This window comes from Protomyctophum parallelum (assembly GCF_964188405.1).
Source record: "Protomyctophum parallelum genome assembly, chromosome: 6".
Taxonomy (NCBI): domain Eukaryota; kingdom Metazoa; phylum Chordata; class Actinopteri; order Myctophiformes; family Myctophidae; genus Protomyctophum; species Protomyctophum parallelum.
In genome coordinates, this window is record NC_139701.1 from 16,333,422 (window position 1) to 16,358,810 (window position 25,389).

Genomic DNA, 25,389 nt, shown 5'->3' on the forward strand with positions numbered 1-25,389 from the left:
TGTTCCGTGAGTTTGTTTTGTCACTTCGCTACTCAGTCTGGAAAGTCTCCCATCTCCAAGGTAGGCTGAACATGCCAAAACTGAAAATAGACCAGAGGCTTCTGATTGGAACAAAAACACCAGTTTGACGTATCAATTTGCACACTGCTGTTGCCCTGCAACGTACCCTTATCATTCACTAAACTCCCCCCACACAGCTGTCAGTTTTGTACTACTGAATCTGACATAGTGGATTACTGAATCAAACTAGTGTTTACTTTTTACCGTAGGTTTTACTCTTGAGTCTCGAACTGGCGTTATTTTTTTCAACAGTGACAAAAGCATGGACAGAATGGCGCTGGCTGATGAAGTATCAGCAACAATGTGGCTATGTAACGGGTGAGGTTATGAAATACGAGTCAAACAGGAGGTTGGCCAGACTTTGTAGCAAAGTGACAAAACAAATCACGGAATGCAGCGAATCAGGCTGGAAGCCAGGCTATGAAATAATGCTTCCATACACAATGCCTCCAATTAAGGGAGCTGTTGTCAGACAGTGGAATATTAAACAGGTCTCAGTGTAATTACACAGAGTAGAACTTGACTTGTTTATCTTTAAAGCCCTGAACAGAAACCCATTTTGCTTTTTTGCCAACTCAGTGGTATTGATCTCGTAAGGCAGCATGATATTACAGTATAAGACATTCCAGTGTAAACAATGGTAATGTGTCGTGGGGTGCAGTGCAGCCATGCAGAAACTGCAGCGGTGCCAGAAGTTAGCTCACATACGGACGGACGGGCAGACAGACAAACGGTAGCAGTGAAACGTTGACAAAATGCAGTATACCCCATATCCAGCTGATGAAGCGAAACTTTACCGCAGCCTGTATGTCACAGACGGACTCACAGGGGTGAAAACGTAATGCCCGCCCCCAGCCGTGACAGCCTGGCGGAGATGGTAAAAGTAATATAAGAACTTCTGGCATTTTTCATAACAAATATTCAGTGAATGAGAGGGCTACAGTGTAGTACTCTGTACTCTACCTGTATAGCCCAAGGATAATTTAAGCCATATCATCTTACTCAATTGTTTCCCCCCTGTGATACGTGATATGTCTGGCAGCAAAATACCTGACCTAATTACCTGCCTATTGTTAACGTGCACATGTGTGTACTTGGCACATGCAGACTATTAAGCTGCCAGTTTGTGTCACAGGAGTGAGAACATATTGCTGCAAATCCGGCAGCTACCATACATTATCTTGTAACATGAGAGGGGCCTGTCAAACAAACACATTTCAACCAATAATGACATCATGATATCCACCCATCAATCTGGTTCTGCACGAGTTGAGCAGTTTCTTCCACTAAAGGGGAGTTTTTCCTCAACCTGATTCCGCCAGATGGCGGCAGCAGTGAGTTCCTCCTCCTGGTCTCTCTCGGGCAGAGACGATGCACTCAAATGCTGTTCGGAGCGATATGCGGCCGTACGCAGCCGCTAGAGGCGGGTCCCAACCCGAGACTGGTGACGTATTGTAACTGCGCCACAGCGCAAATGTAAACACAACCTAACAGGACTACAAGTTCTACAATTCAAAATTATTATGGAGATATCACATTTTTGTCCCGCTGCTTCAGGTTCATCGTTTCTGCTTGAGAGAGACCAGATGCAGGCAGGAGGAGGGAACTTGTGAACTCAATACTGCCACAATCTGGCGGAGTCGGGTTAGTTTTTCCTTGCCGCTGTTTCCAAATGCTCTGATCTTCCTCAAAGAGCTTATACCCATTATCAGAGTAGTGAGAGCAGCTGTTATCAGTTGGAGGTCTATAATGTGCAGTACTTGGAGGCAGTACTTGGAGGCCAGTATGTGAAATAAATCATGCAGTCAGATATCAGTACATTGACATCACACATACAGTATCAAGAGACAGACAAGCAGACAGAGATACCTGGAATTATAGATTATGCTACAGGCACCAGAGGATGGTGCTATGCTGTACGTGCTCTATGCTGTACATGCATAGGTTGCAGTGTAGCCTACGTATGCATTTACGGCTGTGATCATACAGTATAGACCAATTCTTTGTTTACAAACATTGGGACTGGGCGCACGGGTGACTGTTTCATGTAATCAATTCCCAACAGATCTCCAAACTTGTTGTTTTCGGGAGCGCTGGTTTCAGTCCATTCAACCTCCTCTTGTGAGTTGGCTAGTGAGATGCACCCTAGGAGACATTTATACTTCAAAGCCCAACAGTATTGCGCACAGAGAACAGCTGATATACAAGCTCACATCGCAGATCGCGTTTTGAGGACAACTGTTTTGAATTGCTATTATTGTTATTGTTTACTGCATGTTTACTGCATGCCACTCCCCCATCTCTCTCCCCCATTTCCTGTCAGCCTGTCTGTCCCTCCATAAAAAATATTAAATAAAAGCCACACTACACTGTACCACCAATGAATAGCGACTAACCTAAACTCCAACAATGGCAGCAGGATATTTATTTTCTTCTTTTTTGGCTAACACCATAATATTGAAGAAACGACCTTGCACAGTGGTAAGTGCTCTTCACTTGACAGGTGACAGGGGTGAGGTGCGTTGTTAAGTACCACTCTGCTTACCTCAACAGCAGCCTTTGCACGTTCAAACTCCTCCTCAAGGGAATGGTTCCTGGAAAGAAGTGCATTGCCGCTGCCCCATCGCTGCTCCTTACTCAGGCGACCCTGGTATGCAAACATACAGTGTACACACACACACACACACAATAGAAAAATTACACACACAAACACATGTGGTACATACAGTACATGCACACGTAAAAATAAAATAAAATAGAAACTCAAATAACACAAATATGAAATAATGGTACATCTAACACGCTCACAAACGCGCACGGCCACACGTACAGTACACACAGCCAGAGGGGGAGGCGGGAGAGTGTGCAGGGTCACCCGTCTCTCTCGGCTGTCCCAGCGGAGAGAGAAGTGAATATCCCTGCCTTGGCAAAGCCTCTGACATGCTTAGGAAGGCCAACAGAATAACCAGCGTCAGAATCATTATTGGCTGCTTTATACTTACTCGTACGACTGTGCCCCGTGCTGGAAATAGACGATCTACAAGCTGACAATGCGTCCCATCACGCCACATTGTGAGCTTGTAGATCGTCTATTTTTGGTATGGTACTCGACACGTTCGTATGAAGGAGTATAATATAGCACCGCCCCCTTCCTCCCACCCCCTTGATGTACAGTAAGCACCATGCTATTCATTCAGCATCTCTCCATTGCTCATTAACCCCTCCTGTCCTGTGACCCCAGCAGCTTCGGCTTTCATTCAGAACATTGCATGCCTCTTTTTGTTTTTACATTTGCACATGCAATATCATTCTCGGGTGGCCTCTGTTTAAAAAATCGGACACTGATCCTTGTTTTGCTGTTTAAAGGAATGTGATGCAATGACCTTAATAGTGTTTTTTCCCCATGTACATGCATGCTAAAGGTACAGTGTACACAGAGAAAGAAACAGCCGATTTAGTGGGTCAATTTGGTCCACTCTCTGTTTGAGTCCATTCTTGACTGAGTTGAATTAGAATGCAGTATTCATACTTAACTTTATACATTATACCTGTTAATTTACCTCTATGAGGTGAATGATTTTGAATGGTCTGATAACCTTTTACACCTGGATGGAGCACGTTATGAGATTTACTGTAAGTGGTGCCATCTATAGCCCAGGGCTCACCTATCTAATACAATGACTGAGGAATTTAATTAAGCCCCTGCTCCATGCAGGTGGTAGCTATATATTCTGTATACTGTAGCTATGACTTTCCTCAGCCGCGGCTGTTAAGTTATTGCATCTTCTGATGACTAATCTGTTCTGTGACTCATTCAGGCTGTACAGTACCTCCTTACCCGCTAGCACTTCCTCCTTCCCTGTATCACGTTTTTGATAGATGCTACAGTAGTTATACTATGCACATGTGCTGGTTACTTGTACACATATTTTTTTCTAGGCATATACTGTTTGCTCACAAATGCTAAGAATTGTATTTAGATGTTTTAGCCAGAAGTAAGTTGGATGGCCTAGTTATCACTTGAATTGTTTTCTTTGCACATGACTTTACACTGTGGGTAGTTGACTAGGGTTCATGCCATAGCCATTTACTTCAATCTGGCACAAGTCTTAAAGAGAGTCTAAATGCCTAAATTGTGCAATTGTTAATTGTCTTTGAGAACTTTGTGTCAAACTGGCCATTACCCTACATGTAACGATAACATTACATTAAAAAAATATGTGAGATTTAATTGAAGTTTGGTTATCGCTGTACTAAAGGTCACAGAACAATTAGCCTCCCTTCTACTTAATGCAGTGAAATATGAGATTAAGAAAGGAAATATTACTGTAAAATAATGTTCTTGTCCTTCCTACAATCCCAAGTTGTGTTGTATGATCTTTTATGAGGAAAAGGAGGCCGAAACCAACATTTCGATAAGATAGTCTTCCTCAGGAATTTAGCAAGACTATCATGTCGAAACATTGGTTTACTGAATTTGATTAATACATTTTTGCATCGTGGGTAAGAATTGTGTGGCCTCTCCTTCTCAACATTATAATCTTCTGTATACTGAAACACAAACAAAACTAATACAAAATTAAAACACATGAACAAAAAAACTAAGAAATCTTAAAGGTACAGGTAGGTGTTCACTACATTTATGAGTGGTTGCCACATCTTGAAAAAGCCTCATATAGGATGATTCTCTAAGGGAAGTATCCTCAACATCCTTTTGAGTATTTATTATGTAGTGCTATATTGGATCGCTTCAATACATATTTTTTTAATGTTTTTGTTTGTTTGTGGCTTTCGCCTTTATTTTATATTTGTTATGGAGGGACAGACAGTAGGCTGACAGGAACTGTGAGATGGGGGGGTGACATGCAGTAATGGCCGTCGGGATCGGGAGTCGAAACCCGCGGCACACTGCCAGACTGGATTACCAGCCAAGGTGCCTGGACCGCTGAGCCACGGCCCAGGCCGATCACTCCAATATAATTATGATAGTTCCTCCACTAGGCGGAGCCACTATCATATATTGGAGTGATCCAATCCGTGGTTACCTACATAACCTTCGTTATAATTTAATTTGTCATGTGCAGGCTTTAGTAAAGCTATAGTGAAATGTCATTTAGGAAGCACACTCAATATCTATAGATGGTGCTGCTAGTTTGGACCAGGACGAAACTATTCAGATAATAGGCTATGGCTTCACTGCTTTTAGTTTACAGTTTACAGTATTTCACTGCTGTTAGTTTAAGTAAGCCATTACTATACAGAACATAATGTGTTCATGTTAATATTTGAATGTATGTATAATTGTATATTATTTATATTTCTCCTTTATTATTGGTTAGTTTACGAGTATGTTATAGAACCACATACAGTTAAGGAAGTAAAATACAACAGTTTTTATAATTGGTTGTTTCTACCATATGTTCTTACCAACAACCCGCGGTGATCTCCACCTAAAAGTAATTGGCGTGCAGTTCCATCATCCGTCCATTTAACACCCCTTTGTGTGTGTTTGCACCACTGCCAAGTATACGAAACTGAAGCTGCTCTTAACCGTATCGCTGTCAGTGAACTACTATGGACCTCCCATGCTAAACAAATTCTGTGTTTGTTTGCCAATAACTACCCTTGTTGGACAGACGGCCATCTTTAATCCCAAATCTATTATTCAGAGGAACACTGAAAAGGTGATGTATGGTTATCTAGCTCAGTGAGATCCACACTAATGGTCCCAGAGTAAGGCCTACTGAATAATGAACAAGCGATTAATCTAATACTGGCGTCTGGGAACAGGACCTACACAGAGACGGTCAACGCTGGAGGAAAGCGCTTAACATTTGGACCTTGTAGCACCACAGAAGAACAGTTTCAAAGCAGACATGTTGGCTCAGGATTTCCCCTAAAAGGTCCCTTAGGGGCATCCACAAAAGCTGCCCCGAACAGTATCTTGGAAAAAGGTTTTTCGATCAGATTTTATTACAATGGTGATGCTATTTTCCCGGTGCAAATGCGTAGGTCTTTCGGTAGAACAGTAAAGGATGCATACGGAGGCTTACATGTCTTCCACTAATATACTGCCTGTTGAGCTGAAATGGAAGAATGTGATGTGTTAGAACAAAAATGGCTGAGTTAAATAATCACACAATGGAGTGACTTTATATGAGCTTTAATATAATACTGGGAGGTTGGCATCCATCCACAAAAAAAATGAAATGCCTTGTGACCATGACAGACATAACTAGACATTTATGTTTTCATGAGAGCTTAAACACAAGTCAGAACAATCTGCTTTGGATCCTTCTAAAGTACTTCAGAGTGATTTTGATTTGACTACTTATTTATGCATATTTATTTACAGTAATGTTGAGTCCTGGTTTTACTTACTTGAGATGCCAGGGCAGCCTCTCCCTCCACTTTGATATTTGTTGCCGAGGAGTTCTTGTTTGGTGTCTCTGATTGCGTTTTACAGTCTATGGACCTAATGGAATGGAAAACAGAGTAGAACAAAGGTTTCAGTGGTTTTATTATTACATGCTTACAGTGCTGTACGTAGTTGGAGTTCCCTCAACATTGTGGAATTAGTGGATACCATGATACATGTAATACAGTTCCTATGGCATTTTTTGTAAAATAAAAAAATAGGCTCCCCCCTAATCTTTAGGTGTCAGGTGTAGCATTTGTCGTGTCCTCTATACTAGGTCTAAGTGAAAGTGATTCACATTTGAGGTACCGTAATTTCTGGACTATAAGCCGCACCTGAATATAAGCCGCACCAGCCAAATTTAGGGAAAATCCCATATACAAGCCGCACCGGACTATAAGCCGCACCGGACTATAAGCCGCAGCTACGTTAGCTCAGAGCCTGAGATGGCTCTGCGTTAGCTGTAAAAATCCATAGATTAGCCGCACCGTTGTATAAGCCGCAGGGTTCAAATCATGGGTAAAAAGCCGCGGCTTATTGTCCGGAAATTACGGTAGATTAAATGTTACGTTCATGACTTTTAGCATTTTCCTGTACAATAGGCACTTCCTGCTAAATGGAATGGAATATGAAAATCTCAGATGGTACAGCGATTTGGTTGAGACTTTGTGAGAAAATCTGTAGTAGGCTATGGTGTGTCACGCCATGTTCCAAGAGGAATCAAAGTGAAAATGACTGCATACTACATACGGTTGCCACAGACAGTGGCCTGCAGAGATGACAAAGTGGGCAGTGCTGTATAACACTATGGTCACACATGGTGTGTGATGTACAGTATGAGGATAAGGAAGTCACAGTCCATAGTGACTGTTTCCAGTCCCTGAGCCTACTAGATCAGCTTTAATACAATTTGTCAGATGGTAGCAGAGAAAGTTAACAGCCACTAGTAAGGTGATAGGAACGGAACTACCTTAAATTGTGTTTTTAAATTATGTCATCTGTCTTAAATGCAGTGTCAAGTTAAAAGCAGGTTAATTTCATTCATATCCACAAATGCCATCTGAACAAGTTCAGCAAAGCAGTTGATATGTGCAGACATTTTTATATTTGAGTGACATTTTCCTTTTCAGTATTTACCAAAGAAACAAATGGAGGAAACAAGCAGAACTTCAGAAGGCAAAGAAAAATAATTAGAAGTAGAAAAAGTGCTCCTTGGAGCACAGGTCTCGGCCAGGTCAGGTAGGTTATTGTGGCCTCCTGGTGGATAATAATAGGCCAATGTGAAAAGGGTGCCATTTGTTCCTAGGCCTTAAATTGAGGCATTTTGTTCCAAAACTTGGTTTTGCCACAATTGACCTGCTGGTGCTATAACAGGGGGTGCAAAACAGTCTCTCAACATGCCTTTGGCCTGGTGGAGCCAGAGACAAAAAGGTGCGCTAGTTATGATTGCTATATATGCCTATATATGGGTATGTTGGTCGGACCGGTCGTTCTGGGCAACTGTCGATCCAAAAGACGTCACACTGGGCACCACACTCCTCAGCAATACCTACCATAGAAATTCATTAGAAGAATTTTTAGATGATTGCCGTTTCTCCAACTTCCATTTTCTGCTGCCACTTCTCTCACGGTGGGGGGTCAGCTCCTCCCATTTATCCAAAGATGCGATGTTGACTGGAGGCAATAGTAACCACTGGTCAAATTCAATCATTGATCAGATATCGGTTCTGGAGTAAAAATCAATAATCACAAAAGTATCAAAAGAAACATATTTGTTAATAACCACGCGTCATCAATAGGGGAGGAACGACAGGTTCACTCTAAGTTCAGAATCGGTATAAGCTAGAATCAAATGATTGTGGGTGACAATCTATCAGGAACTGATTAAGATAAAAGTAATTATTATTATATGTTGTCCCCCCTATTACAAAATGGAAATGACATGATTTGTTGTTGAGACACGATGCCAATAACATTCAATGTATCACCCTCATGTCATCTGTGAGGGGGACCTCGGTTCAGGGTGACCTCAGTTCAGATTAGACATGAGTTGATAAGGAGCGGCCCCCTGATAATGTGAACAGTGATGATGGGCTAAATGGCTCATGACACCAACCATATAAAATGAAGCGCGGTGGAGAAAGCTGTGGTATAAATGGTCAATTCTTGCAGACTCACTCCCCATCTTCCACCACAGTCTGAAAACTCACCTCACCTCATCCCCTAGCACGCCATAATTCTATTAGTTACCTACCAGTATTTACTTTATAGATGCTAGCTACAGTATGTTTCTCATATGTATGTAGATACATGCTCACATATGCTTTGCTCTTACTTAGATCAGATGTGTGCTGCTGTTTGCTTGTACTTTATTTAAAATAGTATTAAGTTGCTTGGTTTGATGTTTATCTGCTTTCTTTTTTATTTACTGAACCATTTACCCAATTGTTTATTTTTTTATTTTTTTATTTTTAAGATATTTTTTTTGCGGCTTACGCCTTTTATTGATTTTTTTGAAGGGACAGACAGTAGGCTGACAGGAAACGGGAGAGAGATGGGGGGATGACATGCAGTAAAGGCCGTGTCGGGTCCGGGAGTCGAACCCGCGGCACACTGCGACTGGATTACCAGTCCGGTGCCCAGACCGTTACGCTACGGCCTGGGCCAATTGTTTATTGACTAAGGTGCACTTACTCTGATCTTTACTCCAATCTTGCACGCTTTATGTTACTCTGAGTCTGAATAAGCATCTGCTAATGCCTAAATTGCACTGAGCGGTGCTGCAGGCCATTCATGTTCTGATGCTCATTCTCAAACACACAGTCAGAGAATAACACTGATGGAGAATTGGAGATAAGAACATCATGTCCAGATAACTAGTCCTGGAGGCATCTAAACAGCACCACCTGGACACATTTTCAGGACATGAACTTTTTGCTTGTAGATGATAAAGCCACCAGGGCTGTAATTAATCTAACTGAGTGACTCAGACCATGACTCAGGCTGCATTATTAGGGCTCATTTATAGACTTTAACCTTTTCAACTGGCAAATGGGAAACTAATCGGCCATTTCCTCTTAATGCCTTTTTAAGATGCTTGCTTCTGTTGCAGGGAATTGTAGGATCATCCCTTGGTGACTTGGTCTACCTTGAACATGCACAAGGTCAGCCCCACTGAGAATGATGAGGAAGGCTTTCATAACGTGGGTGGGAAAGGGGAATTGATGGTTTGTGTGTTCCATCTTGACCCTAAGAGAAATGTTTTTCCATTTCCACAAGTTGACTGACTTAATGAACTGAACTGAATTTAATTTAATTTGGTAATTGATGTCCATTATTTTATGAGACTATTCAAAGAGACCATATTGTGAATGTGCAGTATAATTATTTGTTGTGTATAACTACAATGGGTTGGACAGTCAATACAATTCTCTCTACTCATAAATCTACTGTATGCTAAAAACATCCAACTCGTGCAGAATATGACATGTACAGTAGGATAGCATGTCACAGTCTGCCATCTGCTCTGTCTGGCACAGGCCTTTTTGTCCTTTGTACCAAATTGTACCAAAAAGTGTTGCATGTTCTGCTGTGGATGGAAACTCTCTTTTGTCTTTGTACCAATGTCAGAGACAAACTCATTAATTCCACTGGGGTCGTACAATGTTCCTGATTCCAGCTTTGACAGAAAGAAACCGATTATTGTGAAAGCTCCTCTACCTGAGTCTAGTGATGCTCGCTCGGGAGTGTTTCTGATGCCTGTCTGCTCGATGTCCACTTGTATCAGCTCGGTATCGTCAATCTTCTTTCGGTGAGGGTTGCTCCTCTGGCCCTCCCCACGGGAAGACAGGGAACTCCTGCTGTCCTTGCTGTTTCTCCTCTCACCGGGTTCACTGAGATCCAAAAGGTCCAAGGTTGAAGACAGAACTATAAAGGGGGGGAAGCGGACATGGAAATTATGCCTAATATGTCACGCCGCTTAGTAATAAATCAGGACAGGTACTAAAATGTCTGCATCTCTGCCAAGCATCACAGAACACAGTACATGTCTTTTCACATGGGGAGTGACATATAATTGATATAAACGACTTCAATACATTTCAATTGGCGGGTGTGTGCGAGTTTCACGGGTTTGTGTCCCCTAGTCGCGTCACACCTCCCTAGCTGCCTCGTATTGGGCATTCATTACTAGGCACATGAATTAACATGTGTGAAAAGACCTTAGGTAAAGACACATGGTATTGCAATGAAAAGTCAAAATACCAACCAAAATGGAAATGATTGCATATCGTCAAATATGTTAATATTGTGCATCCGGGTCTGGTTCACTTATTGTGTCTTTGATGTTTGCTTCTGTAAGACAAATTGTTCCTGGGGAGCAATAACGTATCAAAACTAAAGCTAAAACAACTGTTCAAAGAGTAAAGATGGATCGTTGGAAAGTTGTTTGAGGCGATAGAGAATTTATTTTGCCTCGTTGGTTCTTCACTCTTCAAGTCAGTTCCTAACTTTTGTGAAATTGTTATATACGACATTTCTCTTCCCAAAACTACATAGTGCGACTTTGGACGCTGTGGTTATGATGAGCGTATATTTGAATATTTCACTTATTTTGTGATCTACACTTTTTTCGGCACCAAACATAGCGCTATCAGCAGCACTAAAGACTGTTTGGGTCCTTAGACCTCCAAAATTGGAGAGGGGTCTAATTCCAGAGTGGTCAATTATTAAGCCGTTTAATCCCAGGTTATTCTGGGCGGGAACCCCTTTTGGTGTTTTACCCCCTCGGGCCGGGAACCCATATTTGGGTTCTGTACAGTATGTACAGTATTCAAAAATGTAAACATTTTGATGCTGCTATATAAATATTTTTGAAGTTTTTCAGAAAACATTTTCAGAAAATAACTTAAGCAATATATGCTTAACTGCATTTATCTACAGTACATATCCTGTGAATGGAAGAGTTTTATGTTCTGTGATTTACGGTAGTTTTTATTAAAACTAATATTATATTATTGCTTCATCATTCATGTAGAAGAGTGTAGCAATAGACGAAGCTGAGGTGTAAAGGACATTGCAACTATGGTCGACGCACGCACGCACGCACGCACGCACGCACGCACGCACGCACGCACGCACACACACACACACACACACACAGAAACACTAAAAATAACATCATCTTTGAAGACTAGCCTACTGTACATACAGTATAAAAGGAAAGCACTCTAATTTGCCAGATTGCAATAGAACAATTGATGTTCTAAATTGACTGATCATTCCTTTTTGCTTTGTTTTTCCTCAAATACAAATTTATTATTAATGATGAAGTACAGTGGTCTGGTATTTGCCCCCTTTTCTTCTTTTATTACCCTGTTAAAGGAATGAGTAATGCAGTCATTTGGGAAACATTCAGCTGGTGCTGCACCTAAGGTCATCCATCTGTGCAGTATGTAGGCTATGCCCCAGTACTAGTGTATGTATGTCTCCCAATGTTTTACCCAAACAATAATTTCCAAAATACAAATGGCTCCAGACTGGCTAGAAGTACTCGTGGAAATATTAGGCTCCATATCCCAAGGACTGCACAGACACATGTCATTCACAAACTGCACCCCTAGTTAAAGTTATAGATTGCACAGGGAAGCCAAGCCGTTGTTAAACCCTCTATTAAAAAAGAAACAACAGAAAAAACGATTTCTGTTTCTGTGTTCAGACTCAGAGCATAGCCTCCCAGACATTTTATTTCCAGGGAGAAACTCGGAGCACAATATTTGGACTGACAGTATATCATACAGTACCCAAGTAGGCCTACAGTAGCTATATGACCCAAAGTTCAACACCACTTATAACTTTATAGTTATTATAGTAATTTAAAAGTGAATTTGATTATTTTCCAGTAAAGTTAAATGCATTTTCATTATTTATCAGCACATGCTGACCTATTTGGGAACTCTATACCAAAACAGAACAATTCAACAAGCTATATCAGACATGTTACTGCTTAGTTTAATGAGCCCATTCAGCCTCTCCTATGACCAGCTTTGTGTCTTTGTACCACGGAAATGATTTGATTGGCTGAGCATGGAATGTGATGTCTGTGGATGTATGATGATAAGAGCGCCCCTCACTTCACACAAGTGTGATTTGTGTAATGTGTGTGTGTGTGTGTGTGTGTGTGTGTGTGTGTGTGTGTGTGTGTGTGTGTGTGTGTGTGTGTGTGTGTGTGTGTGTGTGTGTGTGTGTGTGTGTGTGTGTGTGTGTGTGTGTAATACACTTCAATGCATAACATGCAGCAATAACACCCTGCTGTTTATGACAAACAACTTGGAAGAGCTATTGAAAGTAATCTCCAGGTAATTAAAATGTGCAGTAGTATTCAAAATCTGCACCCTTCAGATGCTGTAACTGTAATTAGAAATCAGAGACACACTTGAAGAGAACAGGAAGACGATGTCTTGTAGCAGCGTACGGAATTAATGACATGCGCCGGAAGAACAGACGGTTAGAGAGTTGTTTTGATGCACTTGACTGCGCTTGAAATGATGAGCCTGTGAACACAACGTTCTCCACCTTCCTTTGTCAACTACCGTCTCTCTGTTTTATGATGCGAGCCATATGCTACCCAGAATACCACTCATTTTCATCAACATTGAACTATATGTATATAGAAAAAACGGAGATCCGGGTACACTTAATAGTTAAAAAGGAGGAAAATGTTATTGAACCGACGTGTTTCGACCTATATGGTCTTCATCAGGTCTGATTGCTGGTTGCTTCCTTGCCTCCCTGCACTGAACTATGTATAGCTTAGAGTTGTTGTGTGGAAATAATACAAAGTCTCCCCCTTCTGTTTAGCCTACTCTGCAGGCCAAATAGTACACCATTGTGATGTCACTGATCACATGACCACACGTTCTAGACCTCCAGTTATAGGCTAAACCGAAGGGGCCAAGGGGGGGTTATTATTTCCACACAAGAACTCTAAGGTATATTAATGTCATAATTCAATGTCGGTATTCCCCTTTAATGTATTCATATTTCCAATGACTCAACATGACGCCATTACTCATCAATCAAATAGAGTCCATGATCAGGGGGGATAATGGGTGAAAAGTGGGTGAAAGAAAGGTGATGTCTAGAAAGGAAGGAGAATAAGGCTTCATATCACTGCCAGTACATTTCTAATATTTCACCTACAATGCTGAAATGTCACTGGAATGGAATTACCATGAGCCGAAATAGATGATTGCCTTAAATGTGCATCCATTGCAATGTGATTATTTCACATTATTTCAGCATCGACATTTCACAATGTCGATGCTGAATCTATTAGGCTATGTTCCGCCTATATTTTAATGTATGCATGCATTCTTATTCTATGGGTATTATGTGGGCTTTTTGTGGTCAGAGTATTTATTAATTAATTAAATGAAAGCGCCTGTGGTGCTTTGAAGTATAACGTTTTTGTTTTTTTGTTTTTTAAGCGAACCTTACGTCTTATGTCTTATTTTTCTTACTTGAATTCAAGGTTTCCTTCATCTCAGCATGCTCCTGAAACCCATCTAAAAAAAGGACTGGTTGTGAAGCTGAAAGAAAGGCTGTTATTCTCATATTCTGACGTTTAGAAACACCTTGCTTTCCCCTGACAGCAGTGATTTTGAACATGAAGTTGAAGGAACAGTGGGAGACAATAAACTGGTTGGCAGTAGTTCTGTATTTCAACTCTCATAATCACGGCAGCCTTTTTTATGTCAGCCATTTTGAATATCGGCTATCAGCTACAATATATTATTGTCTTATAGAACAGCAGGACAGTAACCAGCAGGACTACATTGGAAACAAGTGATATAAGTGTTTCATTACGCTTTGATGTGCTATCCTGGGTTTAAGTTGTATTGTGATTTTGCTCACATATCTTTTACCAAAATCAAATCAAATCACCATCTGACTTCAGCAAAAACCTTCAATTAAGATCTTCATGGCAACAACAATGCCCCAATTTGTTGTTGTATTTGCAGTGATGCTGAGATGTCCCAGCGTACGTATCCCCATACGGAAAATATGTCCATGTCTTGTATGCAGTAAAATCATCAGTGTTAATTCTAATTATGTTCAAAACTTCAAATGTAACCAAATGGACCCTTGCTTGTCTGTAACTCTGAGAGTGTACAAATGGAACCAAATAATAATAATAATAAAACTTTATTTGTATAGCACCTTTCATGACATGAAATGCAGCTCAAAGTGCTTTACACAAAGCTTGTTCCATGCCGGCGGCCCGTAGAAGCAAAAAGCTGCTTCCCCGTATTTTTTTGTTGCCATTTCTTTAGGCAAAGCGAGCAGGCCAGCAGTGGAAGACCTTAGGGGGCGGTTTGGGACATATTTAGGCAGGCATTCATGTAGGTAGGAAGGTGCGAGACCATTGAGAGCTTTATACACAAGTAAAATTATTTTTAAATCAATCCTAAAAACAACCGGAAGCCAGTGCAGTGAAATAGACCCTTATTTGTCTGAAACTCTGAGAGCGTACAAATGTAACCAAATGGACCCACACAATCTTAGACTTAAATTAACACTCAGGCTTTTACGGTGTAGATTGCTGTACATTAACCAAAAGATAGATGGATATACGTATACTGTAGGTAGGTAGATAGACCTTTAATGATCTCGAGGGAAATTCAGTCATAGCAGCATCACAGTATATAGGCATGAAACACAGATGCAGGTAAGAGTGGAGTGATGACAAAAAATTTTACCTTACGATTTCAACAATAGATAAACACCGGCGATAAAAATGAATGACCATAAGGGAGAGATATCAAAAGCAGAGGCATGGAAACCTGCTCATGGATTTAAAAACGGTTAACCCATTAGGCGGGAACCCCTTTTGGTGTTAGCATCATGTCATGCTTTTGCTATTGAAAAATAGCAGATCTACAAGCTCATATCGCGCCACCGAGTGGCGCGCTACGAGCTTGTAGGTCTGCTATTTTTGAAAAATCGAATAACGACTGACATAGAAACATAGCTTTTTCAGAAAACTGTCGGGATGTAGAAGACATTTTTAGAATCTGATCTCAGGTCAGAATGGGTATCATGCAGGAAATGTGTTGTACTCTACCAGCTGTGTTTGAAGTCACAGGGCGGGAGAGCCCGTCACACTTGGTCTCACAGAGAAAATCATCGATGGAGGGACTCAGGAGCGGGCGGCTTTCTTGTTGTTCACTCACCAGCTGTAACCAGACAAACAGACAGGACAGCTCAGAGCAATATATCAATATTGTATCGATCTTGTATGATCGTGATATTATGAGACGAGATATATTGTCTGGGATTTTGGATATCGTAATACTGTGATAGGTTACCTGGTTTTAATCGTTTATTCTATAATTTCAGAATAAAAGAAAAGTTATATTATGAAACCTCATCACACAATGCGATATGATTGTCACGATATCAATATTGAGGTAAAAGCTAAAATATTTTTGTGGTATTTGATTTTGTCCATATGGCTCAGCCTTGTTTCTGACGGAGACGTGACCTTTTCATGTGAATGTCAACCAGAACCAAAGTGATGTTTAGCCTTCTGACCCCTTGAGTCAGTGTTTGAGCCCAACTCCCATGCAGTAGTGGAAAAAGTAATCAAATGTTTTGCTAAAGTAAAAGTATCAATACTGCAATGTAGGAATACTGTATGATGTAGGAAGTACTCTTTATGCAGAATGTTTCATTTAAAGTTTTCAAATGTATAAAAATCTTTTGAAATTAGCAGATCTACGAGCTCACAATGCATCGCATCGCCAAAATGTATTCAGGGCTGAAGTGGTTAACGTATGTTGTTTTGTAAGAATAATTAAAATCTACAAAATAACTAATAACTAAAGCTGTCAAATAAATGTAGTGGAGTAAAAGTACAATACCTGTATTTGGATCTGAGATTAAAGTTAAAGTAAAATAAATTGGAAATACTCAAGTAAAGTACAGATACCTCAAAAATGTATTTAAGTACAGTATTTAAGAAAATGTACTTTCCACCACTGGTTAGATTTCCAGAACAATTCCTGGACCTCAGTAAATACTAAAGAAAAGGCGGCGATCCGAGCACTCAAGGTTAAAAAATGCTGAGAGGATGGATAAAATTATGTTTTATTGGTTAAAATAATCCAACATGTTTCGGCTCAAAAAGAGTCTTCATCAGGGCAAGTAACCTAACCTTATTCCTTAATGTAACCTCAGTAAAACTATGCCTAAACCAAACCTTATTCCTGAACTTAACCTCATTGAAACTATGCCTAAACCTAACCTTTTGCCTGAACTTAACCTCAGTGAAACTATGCCTATCCCTAAACGTAGTTTAACCTCAATAAAACAAACACAAGAATACAAAAACCGCTAGGGACAAGAACCGCTGTGAACAAGAACCGCTGGGAACAAAAACTGTTGGGGACAAGCTGTCCACAGAAGAAATGAGAAGGGTGTTTTGGGCCGAGCATTCCGGGCGGTTACCATTTGAAGAAGAGCATATCAAATGTTATTGACATAGTTCGTTATTATTAGTATACAGAAATGTGTAAAATGGCAATCTTAGTCAAGTTTAAATTCAAAGTGTGTTTACTGTATATAGTACTTCCCATTCAGTGTGTGCCCAAGTTTGCTTAAAAATCATGACCTGATTTGAGCTGCCAAACCAAAGCATTTCGTCCCTTAGCTCTCCTGGCTAGAAGAAGAGTTAATTCACTTTGAAGGTGGTGTGTACTTGATTACTAGCATGGTGTTTATTTAAGTCTGTTTTTGTAGCATATTTTGCACCTCATTATGGCATTTAGCATGACCATGGCCTAACCATGGTCTACAGTACACAATACTGATGTTTTTATTTTTGTAATCACTTTAGGCCTTTTGGTGCATGGACAGTGCATCAATATTATATCCATATCATATTAGACTGGATATAGTGAGTCTGTGATTTTGTATATTATACTATTGTAATATGGCATATAGGTGTTGTATACAAATATAAAGATCGGATCCGTAAAAAATGGAGACATCCCTAATGCATGTATGTATGAAATGAAAACAGTCAGACAAACCCTCTGTTGTATCTCTGAAAGGGATCCATCTGCTACTGCTACAGCGTGAGAGGCTCCAGTAGAGTGTCACGTGTAATTATGAAGCTATTAGCCTCTGTTTATTTCACTCTCAAACCCAGGCAAAAAGTTAATCTCCTTAATTGCTAAAGAGGTGTCACGGACTGTACACCGTAAAATCCTCAGTATTCATTAAACTCTGACAGTGTACACATGTTGGTTACATTTATACACTCTCAGTGTTGATGAATGGATAAACTAACACTAAGGATTTTGCGGTGTATCTGCCAGCATGCCAGCATGACTGCACCACAGATTACTTACAGTCCATTATCACCCTGAGACCGCTGCTGAGGTGCAGCTGGCATTCATTTGCCAACCTGCGCTTCATGTTTTGTGCAGAAAAGGACAAACTACCATTGTTGTCAGTTTGTTTGGCGTTTACATAACGCCGCATGTAGAGGGGAAACATGACATGTTGTCATCCCTACTCTCCAGGGCACTGCTCACATGCAGAATCTTAATGAAGGTGCTAAAAAATTAATTACCAACCACAGAATGAGGCAGCACACAATGAATGGATCTCCTGGAAGCCGTCACCTCTCAAGTAATAATTATAATAATAATAACTATTTATATAGGACCTTTCCAAAAACAAGTTTACAAAGTGCTTCACAGATAACAATAAAAATGAAATAGCAGTAAATACAATAACAATCAAAAACATGCAAACACAGTACAACATTTCATATAAAAAAAGCTGTGCAATAAAGGTGAGTAATAGAAGTAAGTAAGAAGCACCAGTGTGCAAAAGCTTTTGCCACTCTTTTAGAATTATTGGTAACACTTTACAATAACGACCTGTTATAAAGCATTTATAAACATTTATAAGCAGTTTGTAGATGAGTAATAATCATGAACAGACTGTTTATTGACATCCGTAAATGTTTACCTAAACATTTATAACTATGTGAATAGTTTACTACTTACTAATACCTTACTAATAACATATAAATTATGTTTAAACATAGTTATACATGTTTAGGTAAACATTTACGGATGTCAACAATGATTGTTCATGATTATTACTCATCTACAAACGATTATAAATGTTTATAAATGCTTTATAACAGGTCGTTATTGTAAGGTGTTATACTATAACTATAATTTCTTCATATGCCCCAAAAATACTGACTATATTAAGTAATAGGGGTCAGGGGCGGGTTGGGCTGTTCTGTTAAAGTAACCATTATTTTACTTGCTGTGCATGGTCCTAATCTAACGTCTCTTTTTCAGTTTCCATGCATGCATTACAGTACATTTTGTACTGAATCCATTGAATCGGTCACTAAAAGGTTATAAATAATGAATGCCTCACAGCTCATGTTGCTTGAAGAAAACTCCTTTAGTTTAGCTGAGCTTTGGGCCACATCTGCACACGCTCAATGACATTATGAAAGAAGTTCACCCCAGCCAGCAAAGCCAGTAACTCTACTTCTACTCAGTAATTAGCAGCTAAAGACGGGCCTTTAGTGAAAGTATAGCAAAGAAATACAAAGGGCTGTCTTTATCCACCAGTATCTATACAAATATACATCCTTGGAGGGATCATTCACCCGTTCTCTCTCTCTCTCTCTCTCTCTCTCTCTCTCTCATACACACACACGCGTGCACACGCGCGCACACACACACACACACACACACACACACACACACACACACACACACACACACACACACACACACACACACACACACACATACACACAGCCACACACACACACACACACACACAAGGTTGTGTTGGCTTTAACACCCTGGGTAGTAGTTTTTGATTATTATTAAGGGTCATGGGGTCAATCAATGCCCTTGTTTATGAATGGATTGTGAACCTTCCATTATAGTTATTTTAGTTTAGTTTTATTGTCGCATCACAAATGTACAGGTGTAAATCAGTGGGTGAAATACATTTTCATGAAAGAAAGAATTAAGCGCGGGGCAGAGAGCGGCAGAGCTACAGTAGGAGAATTAAGTCAGTTGAGTCCATGGCTGTATTTTGCGTGTCTTAAGTACCAGGTCTTATTACCTAACTTGAGTAAACTAAAGACCTGGAGGCGTGATCAATGCCATTTGGCTATTCTGAGTGGCCAAAGAGCATTGATCACGCCTCCAGGTCTTTAGTTTACTCAAGTTAGGTAATAAGACCTGGTACTTAAGACACGCAAAATACAGCCCATGAATCATGTGCACATACAGTACAACAGCAGCACAGCTGGCATGGTGATTATAGTAAAGCATCTGTCAGTGTTTTCTGTGTCTGCCGAGTACAGCTGGGAGTTATTGTGTGTATTAAAAAGGGTATTAAAAAGAAGAGAAAATTACCCCATGAATATAAAAGGTGTCCTTGAATGCCTTTTTCTTCACTTGCGATACGCGACACCTACATGTATAAGCGGAAATCTTATGAATAGAATGTTTCTTGATGCCTTGACTGTATGGCATGACTTACTGTAAGGACAGTATATGCGCTGACAGCATATAGCTACAGTCAAATGCACTGACAGTCAAAGTGGAAGTTTGCTCTGGCATGTGTCCTGAGAAAACATTGAGACAGGAAGACAGAATTATAGCCGAGAGCCCAGAGTGTCAGTGTCACTGAGGGGCAAAGATATTGCCAACACTGGCACATTTGTACAGAACAAAAGTAAAATTTGCTTAACTTACATAATAAATAAATAAATAAAATCTGTTTAGTATTTTGTCGATCAAGCTAGTTTAAAAAGAACACTGTTTTAAATTCAGATTGCTGTATAGTAGGTGGCAGGTGCCAATGAACTGAGGAGACAAGGTCACAGTACCACATTGCCACTGGGAGCAGGTAGCCTCGCGTTGCGATACTAATATACTACTGCGCTGGGCTCGGGGCATATGCATATGCAATAGGGGCAATAGGGAGCAGGAGGCTACTGACACTGACAGAGGACCTCATGTTATTTGCATCATTCAACATTTTTATCACATTTACCACGTAAAAAAGATGCTTCAAAGCACCTCTTCTAATTGCCACTGGGGCGAAATTCTGACTAACGATGCTATTCTATCTATACTATTATTTTTCATTAGCAGACCTTCCCCAACTAGGCTAATCATCCAGCTACAGGAGATGGAAGATGCAACATGCAACACATCTTTTCAATTTGCTCCAGGGAGGGCAATCCATGCTGCCTCTGCTTCTCTGCCTCTGCTTTTCAGATCAAATATGCATAAACATGTATTTACTTTAGGGAAATGTACAGTAGATTCATATGTTTTATGTTTATATCTATTTTGGGCAATTTTTTAAAACTCCTGTCACAATCTGCTATCTGCGCTACAGTATATATATTTCTTTTCACAAATGGAACCCTGCCGATGCCAATTATCGGTTCAGTGTCCCTCTGCAAGAAGAACCCAGGAGAGCTTCTGTGGTTTGTCCTTGACGAGCACTTGACATGATAGTTAGTTACCTTTCCCTCCCCGTTGCTGTCTATTACCCATTTTGTACCTTTTTGTTCTTTTCCTATATGCGAACCACACCGCCACTTTTCCCTGACCGCACAAGTGCTTCAGGGATAATCCAGATAATTAGGTAACAGAAAACTCTGGCTAATTGTGCCACTCGGGCAAGACTCTGAGGTACCTCTCAGATGTTGTTGTCAAGGGAGACATGCAGTACACCAGGCAGTTACTAACGCATACGAGTCCTAGGGAGTAGAGGTGCGGGGACTCAGGGGAGGCGGGCAGAGGATGGGGAAAGGGTTTATGAAAGAGCAAGATATGTACTGTATGTACCTAGCCTGGTAAACCCCTCCCTCTTGAAAACATTTATTCTGCGAGAGAAATATATGCGGGAAACTTTCTACATGTGACCTTTGGACTATAATATCTAATGAAAATGTTGGTATTTTGTTTTTAAATTAAAAAAATGAAGCTTTTATGAGCCAATTGCAGTTTTATGAAAAATATTCTTTTGCCCCTAACGCATACATGCAGAGTCACATTTTTATGAAACCTTATACAGTATGCCAAATATTGCTGAAACTTACTCCAAATTAGCAATGGCTATTGGATGGATTTTGTTTACACATGTGTCTTGATTCATGCGGAAACACATCTGTCACTTTGACCAGTAAGCTCCGCCCTCAGATTTTCCGCCATTTTGAGCAGTTTAAAATGATTCTTACACCTGTTTTTTCTGTCTGGATTTTGAACGATTTATATCTGCAAGCAGCGATGTGTGTGTGTGTGTGTCTCTGTCTGGGGTTTGAAGAGCTGCAATTTTTGTTTAGCAGCCTGCACCACTCTGTTCACACAGGTGTGATTTTTGTTATTGCGTGGCCCCTAGCTGTTATCATTTATTATGGTATCGTCCTTTAATTACGATGTTTGGATGCGGTTTTACTTTGGAGCAAACAGTTCAAGCACACCAGATACTCTTTGAAAACAATGCTGGCTGGCACCAGCTCTCTCTCGCTCTCTCTCTCCGTGTGTGTGTGTGTGTGTGTGTGTGTGTGTGTGTGTGTGTGTGTGTGTGTGTGTGTGTGTGTGTGTGTGTGTGTGTGTGTGTGTGTGTGTGTGTGTGTGTGTGTGTGTGTGTGTGTGTGTGTGTGTGTGTGTGTGTGTGTGTGTGCATGGGGAGACACGATTACGCAAGCTCTGTTTATTATAGGATGCATATCTGTGACATTGGGTCCATCCTCTACTGTCTCTTAAATCTTTATAATACTGTCATGATGTTGCACAGATCACCACTATCTGTCCCTCATGAACAGTTAAGTTAAGTGGCAATGTACATGAAAATGAGTCACACTGATTAGCCATTGTTAAACTGTTGCCTTTACAAAGGTCCCTTATGACGATATATATATTTTTAATTCACAGTAAAATCCATTGCTGGCTGTCTGAATATACCAAAAAAGAATTAAAAAGGGTAATTAAAATGTTGACATATTATTGCTTAATTTACAGTAACACCGGAAAGTTGTGTTCTGTCTGAGTTAAATTAACATGAGAGATTATTGTATGTTGTGTATCAGGATAAGAAGTGTATTTGTATTTTTATAAGCATCTCGATTTCTTAATTTCCAAGCTTGGACACCAGATTGTATCTTCTTAACCACACTGTGGTTAGTGTGTGGATAGAGTGTAAATTGTGTATTCAATTCCAGTCACTAGCTTGATGTGGTCTTTTACAGTATTTAAAGCCTGTGTGATCTGAACTCTAATTGAAATAATACATGAAACCTTGACATCCAAGTATAGATTAAATACAAGATTCCATATACTGTAGATTTTCTTTGGATGTATCTTATTTTTTTGGCTTTTCTGCCTTTATTGATAGTATTAAGTGAAGATAGACAGGAAAGAGGGAGAGAGAGAAGGGGAGAGACATGCAGCAAAGGTCGTCACAAACGGGACTCGAACACGTGACGCGCTGTCAGGCCAGAGCCTGACCACTTGGCCAGCGGGCGCCCTTTGGATGTATCTTAGCATGAAACCAAATGTTGGGAAACAAAATTGAGGGTGCGGTAGTTGAATGTGGCTTATATTACTGCACTGATTTGACCTTTGGACTTTTGATGAGAGGTTGAGGGCTATTGATATCCGCAGGTGGCACAACTATTGATCTCTTCTACTGTATGTGTCTTCTGAAGGGAATTGAGCTAGTGTGGGACATTTCACCGCTGGAAGAAACTGCAGTCACTCAATGTATTTGTAGTAGATTTGAATGCATATTACACACATGCCAGGAAATTGTGTCTTGTGTCCTAACTAAACATCATTAAAACACATTTAGTACAGGAAGTGCCAAAATAAAGGCTATAGAGTGCCAGAGTTGTCTGATCGCTTTTACTTTGAAAGCCATGAAACAGGAAACGCTTGCCTAAAAAAGTTGACTTTACAAAGGGACCTCACATCCCCGATCATCTTAATATATTGTTTTACGCTCCAAAAAGCGTTCATATTTTGCGGGAGAGACGGATGAGGAGCAGAAATGAAGCGCCAGCAAATCGATCCATTCATCACCACGGAGAGCGCCCTGGATTAGGAGATACGAGTCATTCTTTCCGCCGCGCTAACATGGGAGTCAATGACAAGCTAATAGTTGCACTGAGCGTTAGCATACGGCAAGCGAAAAGCGAAATGCCAAAAAACAAAATAGGAAAAATTCTGAATATTCTTATCTCGCCCCGCGTCGCTGGGACGTCGCTAGGACGTCCTCACACGTCAATAGTACTAATATTTCGGGATCCTTATGACGTTCTCAGACGTCCTATGTATAGAATCTGTTAAAATAAGATCTGGTTGCAAAAGGCGTGAAGTGGCCCTTTAAGAAAGCAGGTCTAGAAAATGTTAGTAAGGGAACTGTTTCCGTAAAATCTAGCAACGTGTACATTGTTATGGGTGTTATTTGGGCCCAAGCACTGCAAGTGCGAAGCCCTATTGAGATCGCAATGATTATTATTATTTTATCCAAAATTAATCGCGTTTTTGAAGCCCTAAGCGTATTTTTGTGAAACTGCACACACATCACAAGTGGCAAATAATTTCGTATTTTAATCGTCTCAAAAAGGGGAGTGGCCTAATGGCTCTATAGCGCCGACTACAAAACTTTGACCACAATACGGTTTCGTTTGAACAAGATAATTATCTCGTTCGAACGAGATAACATCTTGTTCGAACAAGATATCTTGATCAAACAAGATAATTATCTCGTTCAAACAAGATAATATCTTGTTCAAACAAGCTAATTTATTTTTCTTACTATGGCCACTCAGGGGCTCCGTACTGATCTACAAGCTCACAAGACCGGCTATTTTCAAATAGGCAATGTACAGTATACGGGTTAAAGCTAACCGGTAGTTAAAATGATTGATTCTATATTAACACATTTTGCTGGGAGCCCCCTGGAACCCCCTCAAGGACCCCTGGCAGTCCCTGGAACCATTGCCCTACGTACAAACTGTACCAGCCATGCTGAATGGACTGTGTTGTTGTTCTGAGGACACGTTCTAACCTTGATGAAGGACGGACGCTTTTCTTTTTTTAATGGAAGGAGGCAATTCGATTGCTTGCATGCCCCTTTGATCAGTTGATATTATAATGTGTACATGAGGTGTTTTGTTTCTCAAGACCATTTTGGATGACAAATAACACTCAGCATTTATGATAAAAACAATATTGATATAGTCAATAGTGATGTTTTGTGGCTTGTTCTAGTATGCGATGAGTCAGCATATACAGTAGGCTAATGAGCCTCTGCAAGAGTGGAAACTTTAAAAGCAAATCCATAATGCAAACCCATCTTTGATGGTGGTGATGGAGAAGTACATACTGTGTATTGACACTGACGTTAAACAAGTACAAAATACATTATAGGTTATTACATCATAACACAGTACAGTACAGTACGTACAGTAACTATAGAAAAACACACACAGGACCACAAAAAACCCCACAAACAAGTAGAGAACAGGCAATAAAGCGTATACATTCTTCTGCTACACCAACACATTCACAAAACACAAAAAAGCACAGACAAACTGAAAAGCACAGACTGTTTTCACAACAGTAAGGAGAGCTATACCATTAGTCTAATAATGCCATGCTGCAAGCTACAGTACATACAGTATAGCATTGTGGAAATGCATACAGTACTTCTTTGCGCTAAAGAATAGCTGCTTATGAGGTGTTAAAAATAAGTTAATAAGAAAAGTGGTTATGCCCTAGCTGCTTATGAGGTGTAAAAAAGTTAATAAGAAAAGTTGTTCTGCCCTAATT

General features: G+C 40.2%; 1 protein-coding gene across 1 annotated transcript in view; it reads right to left on the reverse strand.

Moving 5' to 3' along the window:
• Positions 1 to 25,389, reverse strand: part of pex5la (peroxisomal biogenesis factor 5-like a) — a 109,367-nt gene that overhangs the window by 26,051 nt on the left and 57,927 nt on the right. The window contains exons 3-8 of the mRNA XM_083766577.1: positions 15,603 to 15,714; positions 10,199 to 10,405; positions 8,032 to 8,152; positions 6,442 to 6,535; positions 6,114 to 6,143; positions 2,606 to 2,707 (exon numbers count right to left, since the gene is read on the reverse strand). Coding sequence (XP_083622703.1) covers positions 2,606 to 2,707; positions 6,114 to 6,143; positions 6,442 to 6,535; positions 8,032 to 8,152; positions 10,199 to 10,405; positions 15,603 to 15,714 — 666 coding nt within the window. The remainder of the gene's footprint in view (positions 1 to 2,605; positions 2,708 to 6,113; positions 6,144 to 6,441; positions 6,536 to 8,031; positions 8,153 to 10,198; positions 10,406 to 15,602; positions 15,715 to 25,389) is intronic.